Source organism: Dermacentor andersoni, chromosome 6, assembly GCF_023375885.2.
Source record: "Dermacentor andersoni chromosome 6, qqDerAnde1_hic_scaffold, whole genome shotgun sequence".
NCBI lineage: Eukaryota > Metazoa > Arthropoda > Arachnida > Ixodida > Ixodidae > Dermacentor > Dermacentor andersoni.
In genome coordinates this window covers 162,589,313-162,601,447 of record NC_092819.1, presented here as the reverse complement: position 1 = coordinate 162,601,447, position 12,135 = coordinate 162,589,313, and the positions used below count along the sequence as shown (strand labels likewise).

The window sequence follows — 12,135 nt, the reverse complement described above, 5'->3', positions numbered from 1 at the left end:
CTCAAGAGAAATAACAAGCAAGCAAATAGCTAGTTAGCGTTGGTAGAAAAGCTTATGCAGCACAGCATGAACTATTTCAAGTCGTGAGCGGCACCGCCGTGATTGCGAGATGCCCTCTGGCAAGACCTCGTAGTCCAGTGCACCAATACGTCGGATTATCTTGTAGGGTCCGAAATAGCGTCGGAAAAGCTTCTCTATAAGCCCTCGTCAGGTATTGGTGTCCAAACCCAAACACGGTCGCCAGGCAGGTACTCAATGTTGTGTCGCCAAAGATTGTAGTGTTGGGGGTGGGTCCACTGCTTGTTCTTGACGCGCAGGCGGACGAACTGTGTGCCTTCTTCGGGACACTGAAGATAGGGGGTGACGTCGGTATTCTCTTCGTCGGTGACGTGCGGGAGCAGGCCGTCGAGAGTCGGGGTCTGGCTAATGCCGTAAACCATCTTTAACGGCCTGATCTGCGTTGTTTATTGCACCGCCGTGTTGTAAGCGAAGGTTTCGTACTGCAGGACCAAATCCCACGTGTTGGGTTCGGCGTCGACGTACATCGCGGACGTGCTCGGTGGTCGGTAGGCGGTGGTCGTCCAGTGACTTATCTGGCTCATACTACAGTATGACTTAAGTAAGATCATCTGTGATAGGCGTTCCTCAGGTAGATGCGCCAGAATACTAGAGAACAAGCGCGTTGCTGGTTTTCACAATGTCCTCGAAGTATGCACTCGTCGTGCCCTTATTGTCGTGCTTGAACTCCTGGCTCAAGGTGGACAGCATGCATTCTCGATTATGCCGTCGCTGTCATTCAATCGTCTTCATTGCATCGCCGTTACATGGGCGCTACGATGAATGCGTTGTCTTACCGTCGTTGTCTTGCCGTCTTGATCATGCCATTGTTACCAATCCATCTTTTTCCGTCCTGTTTTATTCATACCGTCACCGTCACGTTACCGTCATCATACAGTCATTGTCATCTCATTGTCCTCTTGCCGTCGCCATCAATTTGTCGTGAATTTACCATCGTCATAATTTACTGCTCGGCATCTCAGTGTCGTAAAGCCGTCGTCGTTGTAGGCTTTTGTTGTTAAATCAGTGTCATTCCTTCTTCGTAAATCCGTCGTCGCTGCATCGGCGTCATAGAGCCTTCGTACTCCATGTTTTACGGGCGACCTTGGCATGCGATTGCCATAGCAAAATGGTACGATATTGAGTATGTGGCATGTAGCCTAAGAAATGATGGTGTCATATTTACCACTACATGTGTTAAATAATAGTCACTTCAAATATATGTTCTGTGGCTTGATTTTAATCCGTACTACCGTTGGCAAGCGTCGGGGGATAAGTTCTACCGTAATTTTAGTTTAAAGCAGGAACTGGGAATAATTCATGGAATGGACCACTGAAAGAAGGCACTTCAGCAGTGCCCATGTAACAACGCCACGAGGCTGTGGGTCGCAATGCAGACTACGGGAAAAACTGGCAACGCAGGCTACGCAGTGTGCCTGCGCAGTCAAGACCGCAAGAGCGCCAGGTTCAAGCCAGTGGCTGTGGCACTTTTGCTGTGGACTCGTAGGATGACAAAAAGACGCGCACTGTATCAAACTGCAAATGCGCTGAGATGACAGCAGGATGGCAGGAATAAGAATGATAGTTTCTTGCTTAGGCGAATATTCAAGCGAAGCTTGCTTTGCCTCTTCCTTCGACTTTCCAACTGCTGCTGCTGTGGCTGCTGCTGTCTCGCTCACTGCATCGGGGGGTAGTACGGAGTTTGTGTATACATGACAGGAGCAAGACAGAGAGGAAGGGCAACGCGTCAACCTCATTTTGACGCATTCGACGCCACCGTGTCGAATGTGCACAGTGCCCTCTGGATCTCCCCGGGCGGCAGCACATTGGCCTCTTGACAGCCGTAATTATCCGTGAACTCCCTCAAAAGCATTGCAGAAACTTCGTATCTCCCTTTTCTGTTAACACGCTAGTCAAGAGTGGACGTAGATAGAACTGTAGATAGTAGGGAGGAGAAGAGCCCGTTCCCATGCAACGGTGGTGGAAGGTGAGGTGAGAAGTAAAGGAAACCTCACTACTAAACGACAGTGGTTGCGGGGACACTGCATATGCTTAAGTTCAAGATACTCTAACGTACGTTGCTGCTATTTCTTAAAATAAACACCATGGAAATATGTCAAGCGGCCAAAACTAGGCAGGGCTTGCAGAAGCCGAGCCGAAATTATTAAACCGCACTGCAGTGTCAGCCGACACAGCGGAAGCGGTGGACCATAAAATTAATACTTATGTGCCCGTCGCTGTAGCTTTGCGGCTATGGCGTTGCTTGAGCTCGTGGATTTGATCCCAACTGCGGCAGCCACATTGCGACGGGGCAAAATAGAAAACGCACGTGCACTTATATTTGGGGACACGTAAAAGAACATTACGGTGTCAAAATTAATACGGAGTCCGCCACTACGGCGTGCCTCATAACCCGATTGTGGTTTTGGCCAGCACAGCCTCATAATCCAAGCGATGTTTAATAGTTCAGCCACGATGCGATGTGCCAATTGAGGCAATGGCAATGCTCAATTCTTTCAGAGGTTACGAAATGTGGCGCGCATCAACGCTTCAGTCAAGCGCCTTTGCCTGTTTGTTCTGCGTATTACGCAGACATAAAGTAGTGGGGCACGTAAGGTAACATTTATGAACTCACCCGTCTTGTTTTTACCAAAACGTTGATGAAAATAAGCTTTCGCCTTCAACACCACCGCTAGTTATTGCGAATTTAAGCAACCAGTGCAGAAAGCTTTCTTTCATCGATTCCCACTCTGCGTGGGATCTGCATAATTTCTATACTTGATCTTAATTCCCTGCCGATGCCCAATGATTTGTTGGTTGTAGGAGGCAAGCGTTCCCCATACACATATCCTTAGAGATTGCACAGCTATCGGTGAAAACTGCGCAATAGGGTTGGTTTTAAGGATCATTGTTCATGCCAAGCAAAGCTTGCTTTTGGAAATCATGCCTATATTTTAAAGCGAAAGCATTTAATGGCGCATACCCCTGATGTCCTTGAAGAAGACACATCGTCCGGTCTAATGGTACAAGAAATTGTCATCACCAGCAATGATTCATACTCTCTAAGCAAGCAAAACATGTCATGCCTCATCCCTCTCGTAGTGCAGAGTCTGCAAGCACTCAGCAGGGTGCAGCGTACAATACATGCATTCATTGTGATCACGCATACAACGTACGACAACTCCACGTCTAGTCTATTGGTGCAAAAGGAACCACGTTACTTTCTGAATGACTCATACACCCGTTAGTGATGGCTTATACCTCTGTAATCAAGCAAAAAAGGCAATGGTTCATATGGCCGTAAGGCTGCGGCAACAACAGCTCAGCGAAGTGACACGAACAGCGCATACATTCACGCAGAGCACCATACGTTTCAATCGCCTGCTGAGGTTGTGCAATGTAAATTACAAGAGAAACATCGTTGGCGTGAGTCTGACCCCGCTGTACGAGTGCGCGAAGCCGCAACTAAGCGTCGGAAACGAGCCGAAGAAGCTGAACTGCGAAAGTAACAATGCTACACTGTGACACGGCACATTACCAAGTGTGCAGCAGGCTTCCGTCTTCACGTGTTAAAGGAGTGTAACATGCTGCCGAACTTTTTATTTGCAATTCTTTCTAATAAGTCTAAGGGTTCGCGACATTTGTGTAGCGATTTTTTTTACCGTTTCACAGAGGTGCTTTACGGATGGGATATCACCACAGTCCAGGCGTTGAAGCCAGCCATTGCGAGGTAAGTAGAGGGAAACTAGTACCCTTCAACAATGATACTCAACAAATCGCGCAGCAGTTTTTATTGGAAAAACCCGGAGTGGCAACTTACAGGGTGTCCCGGCTAATGTGCGCCAAGGTGTCAAAACAATAGGTACGGTATACGATTACAAAACCTATGGCGTTCTGTCGTCAGACATGTTCCGTTACTAGCACAAGATTTGTGTAATGATCATCTGGCTAATTAAAATGCCTAATTATTCATATTTGTTTTTTTTTATTGAATGGCATGACCCAGTGTAGAAAGGCTGTTACTGCGTCCTAAAACATGGCATTCAGTGCCGTTAAACAAGCTACGTATTGTATAAGAATTTTCCCGCACATAACTCACAGCAGATGAAATGCGTTAGGTGCCGCGTCATTACGTGCCAGCGTGCCGCGATGTCAGTGGCGACAAAATTAATTTTAAAAAAGACGAACTCTGCTCATTGCCGGATTTCGCAACCACCGAGTAAAAAGAAGAATTAGCGCCACACCAAGCAACTCCATCATACTATATCCAGAATAGAGAAGGTAAATACGTAATTGAAACCGAACAACAATCCAGCTTTAGCACGTCTTGAGTGTCAGCGTCATTTCATAACGTAAGGAACAGAATGAAAGTTACTGTTGAGGAAACTATTCGCTCCACATTTCAGCCTTACGTACGAGCTTCAATAAAACTTTAGAACGTTTTGACACGTCCATTGGTACATCTTCACACTGCACAACAAGTTGTCGAATGCTGTGAAATTATATATCAAGCTGTTTCTTCAAATTTACACGAAGAACAGCCCGTAATTACTTGGCATCCTTACATTTTATCAAGCAGTTGTCGGTAGAGCCAAGCGTGTTGCAAAGACAATCGTCAGAAGAAGACACAAGAATATTCTTTTAATGGAGCGATGATCCAAAGTTAAAGTTTCAATGTATAACTTGTTAAAACCCAAGTGTTTCTTGAGAAAGAATGAGGCCCTTCATGAACTATTGTATGTATATCATGTCCTGGCAATCAGTTGTCAACTGAGCGATAAAATGATGGCGGGAACAGCATCGTTAATAAATCTTCGTGAAGATTTTTTTTTGCGATTGAGAGGGAAGTAGCCTTTCGAAAAATGTAAAATCCAAAAAGCAACTGAGGAATATACTGCATGAATGCGAGAAGATAAACAAAGTCAATCAATAAAGCAATCATTCAAAGTATATTTTTCCTTTGACAGGGATGGCCCGACAAAAAGCCGTAGTGGCTTGACTAAGGTTCGCACACCCTTTACATGGTGACGCACGGTAGTGCAGAAAACCATAAAACTAGATCAAAAATAATAAACTAAGCGTAAGTGCAGTTAGGTTGACATATACACAGCCACACAAGCAATGTAGGCTATAAATTATATATACAGTGCGTGAAACTTGCAATAAAATCCTGTACAGGGTACAGATTCCTTCAACATGACGAAAAAAGAAAAACTCAGCATAAAAATGACGGCATGAATAAATTCGCATCTGCTTTTTTATAATGAAAATGCTTCACGCATTACATCGGCGCGAACGGGAAGAGGAGGCCACTAAACGTCGAGTGAAGGGTTAAAGCTAATGCAGTCCCAGGGGATCAAGAAATTGATTGTAACTGGTCAAGCTAACACATTATTCTTTATAATAATGCAAATGTATTAATCGGTTGCTTTAAAAACGGTAAAAAAAGTCTGGTCACGTTGCCGTCACATAAAGAAGGCCATTAGATGCAATATGAAAGTATAAATTCATAGGTGTATCTGATTGATGTGGTTTGGTAAAAATAGCATCGTGATAGCAGTTAGGCTCAGTTTATACGATCGCCTTGAAGGGTTCGTCAACTCTTTCGTCAGCTACGGGGACCCAGGATCAACGAGACATTCACGTAGGAGAAACAGGTTTCCAGCTTCCAGAAAAGAAATGCAGGTTGTCTGATTCAGAATAAAGCATTGTGCAGAACGCAGCAACGAAGATTATAATCGCGGTGATTGCATGGAGTGCAACTGTGCTTGGAACAAATCGATATGATGTAGCAGGATAGACATGATAAGCAACAACAAATGCTACATAAAATCTGAGAATTCTGTACTAACCCGCAACGATTCTATGGCTCCTGAACGAGCGCTGGATAGACATGCATAAGCTAGCCACATAAGTAAGCAAACATGAAGTAATAGCTGAGCCCAACAAAGCTGACGCATTCGTGGACAAATCGCAGAATTTCTGTAGCAGTTTTCGTAAAAATGAAGGAAAACCTTTTTCAAAGAATCTCACTCATGACTTTGAATCAATTGTGTTGCTGCACTTCCACTTGTGCGTACAATGCACTCTCGCAATTTATTTTAACTCACGGGAACAGGATGGTGTTCAAGTCATTGCAGGCACTGTTTTGTTGAGCGTCAGCTACTTCTGGTATTGGATCACTGTGCGAAGAACAATGAGTGATTCACAGTTAATGACACAGGACTCACACCTATTCGTCCTCATCAAAAATGTTTGGTGTATGTGTGTGTGTGCATGCATGTTTGCCTGTAGATTTTCATCAGCACATACGGGTAATCGGAACTATACCTATGGCTATAGCTGCTGTGTAGTTTTGTAAGGCCATGTGTCTGCTAGTACTTCCACTTTCTTTTATTATGGGGCTCATGGTATACATATTGTTACGTAGGCCTATTGTTACGTACTGTCAGGCCATTGGTTTGAGGATGGTATGAGGTAGTGAGCTTGTGCTGAGTGGAACAGGAACGTACAATGTCGGCGATAACTTTCGAGAGGAAGTTACGACCACGGTCAGTGAGCAGCTGTCGCGGGGCGTCATGAAGTAAGAGAATGTCACGCAAAAGAAAGTCCGCGACGTCAGTGGCGCAACTGGTAGGGAGAGCCCGCGTGATAGCGTATCGGGTGGCGTAATCAGTTGCGACGGCTACCCATTTGTTCCCAGAGGATGATGTGGGAAAGGGACCGAGGAGGTCTAATCCAACACGAAAGAACGGTTCCACAGGGACAGTCATCGGCTGGAGATGACCGGCAGGTAGCACCTGAGGTGTTTTCCGACGCTGGCAGGTATCACAGGCAGCAACATAGCGTCGGACGGAGCGAGCGAGACCAGGCCAATAGAAGCGGCGGCGGACGCGGTCGTACGTGCGGGTTACGCCAAGATGTCCTGCCGTAGGTGCCTCATGCATCTCAAAGAGCACAGTCTGTCGTAGATGTTTTGGCACGACAAGAAGAAGATCAGATCCGTCAGGGAAGTTCCTTCGGTACAGAATGCCGCCCTGGAGAACATAGCGGCGAACGGACGCGTCGGTAGGTGTAGAGCGCTGACGCTCGATGAGTGCTCGCAGCGATAGGTCCCGGTACTGCTCATCGGCGATGTTAGCGTAGGCAGACACAGAGAAAATGCCGTTGGCGGTACTACTGTCGGCGTCGTCAGGCTCGTCTACCGGGTAACGAGACAGGCAGTCAGCGTCCTTGTGTAGTCGGCCAGATTTGTAGGTGACAGTATATGAATATTCTTGGAGGCGTAATGCCCAGCGACCAAGTCTTCCTGTAGGATCTTTCAGTGAGCATAACCAGCAAAGCGCGTGATGGTCTGTGACAACGGAAAAGGGTCAGCCATATAAGTATGGGCGGAACTTCGCAACCACCCAAACTAGGGCCGGACACTCACGCTCAGTGATGGAATAGTTGCGCTCCGCGGGTGAGAGGAGCCTGCTGCCGTAAGCGATAACACGGTCGTTGCCGCGCTGGCGTTGTGCCAGTACTGCGCCAATTCCGTGACCGCTGGCATCAGTACGGACTTCGGTAGGCGCAGAAGGATCGAAATGGGCCAGAACGGGAGGCGTTGTGAGAACGTCGATTAGATGCGAGAATGCAGAGGCCTCGTTATCGCCCCACTGGAAAGGGGCGTCTTTATTCAAAAGCTCGGTTAGTGGTCGTGCTATGGCCGCGAAATTTTTCACGAAACAACGGAAGTAGGAACAAAGGCCGATGAAGCTGCGCACATCCTTGACACACTTCGGAACAGGGAAGTGCGTAACAGCATGGATCTTGCCTGGGTCCGGTTGCACTCCGTTCGCGTCAACGAGATGCCCAAGGACGGTAATCTGGCGACGGCCGAATTCGCACTTCGATGCGTTCAGTTGCAAACCGACGCGACGAAAAACGTCCAGGACTGCCGAGCGGCGCTCGAGGTGCGTAGCGAACGTTGGGGAGAATACTATGACGTCGTCCAAGTAGCGCAGGCATGTGGACCATTTGAAACCGTGATGAAGGGAGTCCATCTTGCGTTGAAAAGTGACAGGAGCGTTACATAGACCAAACGGCATCACTTTGAATTGATAAAGACCGTCCGGAGTTACAAAAGCAGTCTTCTCGTGGTCGAGATCGTCCACGGCAATCTGCCAGTAGCCGGAGCGGAGGTCAATAGAAGAAAAGTAGCGAGCACCATGGAGGCAGTCAAGGGCGTCATCGATCCGAGGTAGGGGATACACGTCCTTTTGGTAACCCTGTTAAGGTGCCGATAATCCACGCAAAAGCGCCATGAGCCATCCTTCTTTTTTTACCAGTACAACAGGTGACGCCCATGGACTACATAACGGTTCTATGATGTTGTTGGCAAGCATTTTGCGAACTTCTGCGCGAATAACTTGACGCTCAGCCGATGACACTCGATACGAGCGGCGATGAATAGGAGGGGCATCGCCGGTATTAATGCGATGTTTAACAGTTGTAGTTTGAGCCAAAGGACGATCGTTAAATTCGAAAATATCGTTGTAGGAAAACAGAACGCGGTAGAGCTCACGAGCGTACTCGGACGGCATGTCGGGCGCAATCATTTTCTGTAAGTCAGCGATGGTACAAGTTGTCGACTGAGATGGTAGCGGAGGATCGGCTGAATTGTCGTCTACCTCAATAGATGCTATTGAGTGATCCTCGAATGAGCAAAGCTGGGCCAGAGACATCCCGCGTGGCAGCACTTGTGTCGTCAAGCCAAAATTGACCACTGGCAGGCAGACGCAATTAGCCGTAATAGATAAAACGGTATGAGGTACCGTGATCCCGTGTGTAAGGAGGACGTCTTGTATAGGAGCCGCGATATAGTGACCGTCGGGCACTGGTGGGGATGACACTAGGTCAACGTAAGTCAGTGCCGTAGGTGGCAAGCGAACGAAGTCGACGGAACTGAGGCGACTGGGGTGTGGTTCAGCGGGATCCAGAACAGGCAGGTCAAGGTGGAGAGTACTGGCGGAACAATCAATGAGAGCAGAATGTGCGGAGAGGAAGTCTAAGCCGAGGATGATGTCTTGGGGACAGTGGGCGATGACTGTGAATAGCACAATTGTGGAGCGGTTGGCGAAGGAGACACGGGCGGCACACATACCAATTACGGGGCTGTTCCGCCATCGGCAACACGGACAACATGCGTCGTGGCGGGCGTGATTATTTTTTTGAGGCGGGTACGAAAGTCCGCGCTCATTACCGACAAATGCGCCCCAGTGTCTATGGGAGCAGATACAGGAACACCGTCGACTTGCACGTCAAGAAGGTTCAGATGAGTGGGCAACGTCAGTGGAGGATTTGGCGGCGTAGTGAGCAATGCAGCGTCACCTCGAGGCGCTGCATCATCTAGTTTTCCTGCTGGGAGCGGCGTCCGAAGGGAGTCGGTGAAAAGGAGCGACGGGGCTGGGGAGAGCGAGATTGTCGTCGTTGGGGCGAATGTCAACGAGAATAGGTGCGGTTCGGCGCAGGAGAGTCAGCGGCGGCATTATCGGAGCGTGCGGCATAGGGACGAGAAGGGCCACCAGAGGGGCGAGAGTAGGCAGTATAAGCAGACCGGGTCGGGGAAGTCCAGCGACTTCGACAGTGCCGAGAAATGCGCCCGATGCGACGGCAGTGAAAACAAATGGGCTTGTCGTCAGCAGTGCGCCATTCAGCTGGGTTGCGGAAACGTGGTGGGTAAGAAGATGCGGGACGGGGCGGAATCGAAGAAGCCGGATGGGTATCAGGGCGATAAGCCGAGCAGATGGCATGAAGGCCCATGTTTTCGAACTCCTGGCGGACAACTGCCTGGATCAGGGAAACCATGACTGCAGGTGCGTTGGTGGGGCTGGAGTCGAAGGCAGCCGGATAGGCGGCCTCGATCTCACGCCGGACGATCTTGGTAATATCGCCAGTGTTGTTGGGACGAGGAGCGTCGGCACAGGAAGATGTCGCTGGGGTTTTGAGCAAACGGGCAAACTGCTGATCGATACGTCGGCTTTTAGCGAGTTCCAGGCGGCGGCACTATTTTATAACAGCATCCACCGTCTCGACGTTGTTGAATACGAGCAAGTTGAAGGCGTCATCGGCAATGCCTTTGAGGATGTGGGATACCTTGTCTGACTCAGTCATGTGTGCATCAACTTTGCGGCACAGAGCCAAGACGCCCTGAATGTACGTAACATAGGGCTCTGTTGACGTCTGCACACGGCCGGAAAGCGCCTTCTGCGCGGCAAGTTTGTGACCGTAGGAGTTGCCGAACAAGTCTCGGAGCTTTTGCTTGAGCGAATCCCAACTGGCGAGCTCCTCTTCGTGCGTCCGAAACCAAACTCGAGGTGTGCCACCGAGGTAAAAGACTACGTTGGTGAGCATGATAGTAGGGTCCCACCGGTTATTGCGGCTGACGTGTTCGTACAGGCTGATCCAGTCGTCGACGTCTTCCCCATCTTTGCCCGAGAATACGCCAGGATCACGAGGAGCAGGGAGAGTGATGTAGGTCGTCGAAGTGGCAGCAGGAGTCGGAGGCGGCTGAGTCGAGTTGTCATCGCCGGGAGCCATGAAGCTAGGCTCGACGTACCGTCCACTGCGAAGCTCCGTGATGAGGTACAGGGAACGTCCACCTCCACCAGATATGTTACGTAAGAAGACGCAGATGAAAAGCTATATACAAGTATATTTACAACGTAATACGCCGCAGTTGGCCAAGAGGCAACAGCCCGCGCTAGCCTCCAATCGTCGTCGTCGTCTTCCTCCTGCTCGCCTCTTCGTCATCGGTAATACTATTCCGTAGCAATATTGCATAGCGGCCCCCAACTTTGGGACGCTGTTTAGGATTTTCCGAGAGGCCCTAGACCATGTCTGTGAATTTGTCCGCCTGTAAGCAATTTAGTTAAAAACCTCACATGCCAGTGACGTCCTGTTCCAGGCGCAACGGGCATGAGTGAGGAAGCTAATTCAATGCTTTCGTAGAAAACTCCGTTACCAACTCTGGAATTTCCTGTAAACTTTACAAATTTGCCACCGTGTTGCGATGTTACGAATGTTGCGTCAAGTTTAATGAAAATTGCTTTTCGAGAAAAAGTTCTGCTTGTCGTTTGTCGAATCTAAGGTTTGAGGTTTTCTTATGGTGAAAAAGAGCAAAGGCACCGCTTCCCCCGAACAAGTTGGTATAGACAAGATCCGGAAGCAGGCGAGTGTTGCAACATAGTCACTCAGCTGTTCAAACTTTGCTGCTGATGCTGCTGCTGCTGCTGCTGCTCTCATGTAGAGTATTTCGAATTTACCATAGTTTTCAACCTGAGTTCGCAGGTTGACAAGCATGGTAAACCACAGAAATGCTAACCGCAAGTATCCTATACTACCGAAATCAAATTAGGATAAATATAAAGCATACCCTCAGTTCATCGATTCGCTCCAACTGAGTACATGTATCGGTTCTCAAAGCAGCCTGTGTCCATGATTCTTTGATTTTAAACGGATGCACAATGGGCGTGAAAGGCTCGCAAGTGCAGCATGCAGTAGCGGCACTTATTACCGTCTGTAGGAAGAAACGCTAACGTTAAATTGCTCAAAATTTTACTTACGGCAGCCATATGAGGAAAATTGCATCTTATGAAACCAATATAGAAGGCAACCTTTCTAACCAAGTTTCTGAACTTTTTGGCAGGTTGAAGAAGGACAATTGGTTAAAAAGCTAGTAGAACTCCACAATGCATCAGTGAGGTGAGTTCCTGTTCCATAGTTTCAATACTCTGTTTCAGTAGTTCCGTGTAACAGAGCAAAAGTTACGCGACCTTGAGTGCAGATTCGTGCGCAGCGATGTCAGTGACTAGAACTCGTTGTTTGTCTGAATGGCCATAACAAGTGGCCTCAACGGAAGTTGTTTACTTTCTGAGGAAAAAGATGAGCATGCTGAAAAGCCCCGTTGTCCCATGGTGTGGCTCGTACTCAGTTCGCTCTCTGGCTACGCTTTAACTGCTTGTGTTGCGTTTGTTGCTGCTGCTCTACAAATTAGTGGAGGTGCCGGGTACAACAGGAAATATGAAACTTCGCAAT

At 48.3% G+C, this 12,135-nt stretch overlaps 1 protein-coding gene across 1 annotated transcript in view; it reads left to right on the top strand.

Annotated features, from left to right (window-relative positions):
* The window catches only part of LOC126523455 (uncharacterized), a 95,720-nt gene that overhangs the window by 57,489 nt on the left and 26,096 nt on the right, over nucleotides 1-12,135 (top strand). Inside the window, exons 3-4 of the mRNA XM_055066846.2 lie at nucleotides 3,730-3,787; nucleotides 11,747-11,802. Coding sequence (XP_054922821.2) covers nucleotides 3,730-3,787; nucleotides 11,747-11,802 — 114 coding nt within the window. The remainder of the gene's footprint in view (nucleotides 1-3,729; nucleotides 3,788-11,746; nucleotides 11,803-12,135) is intronic.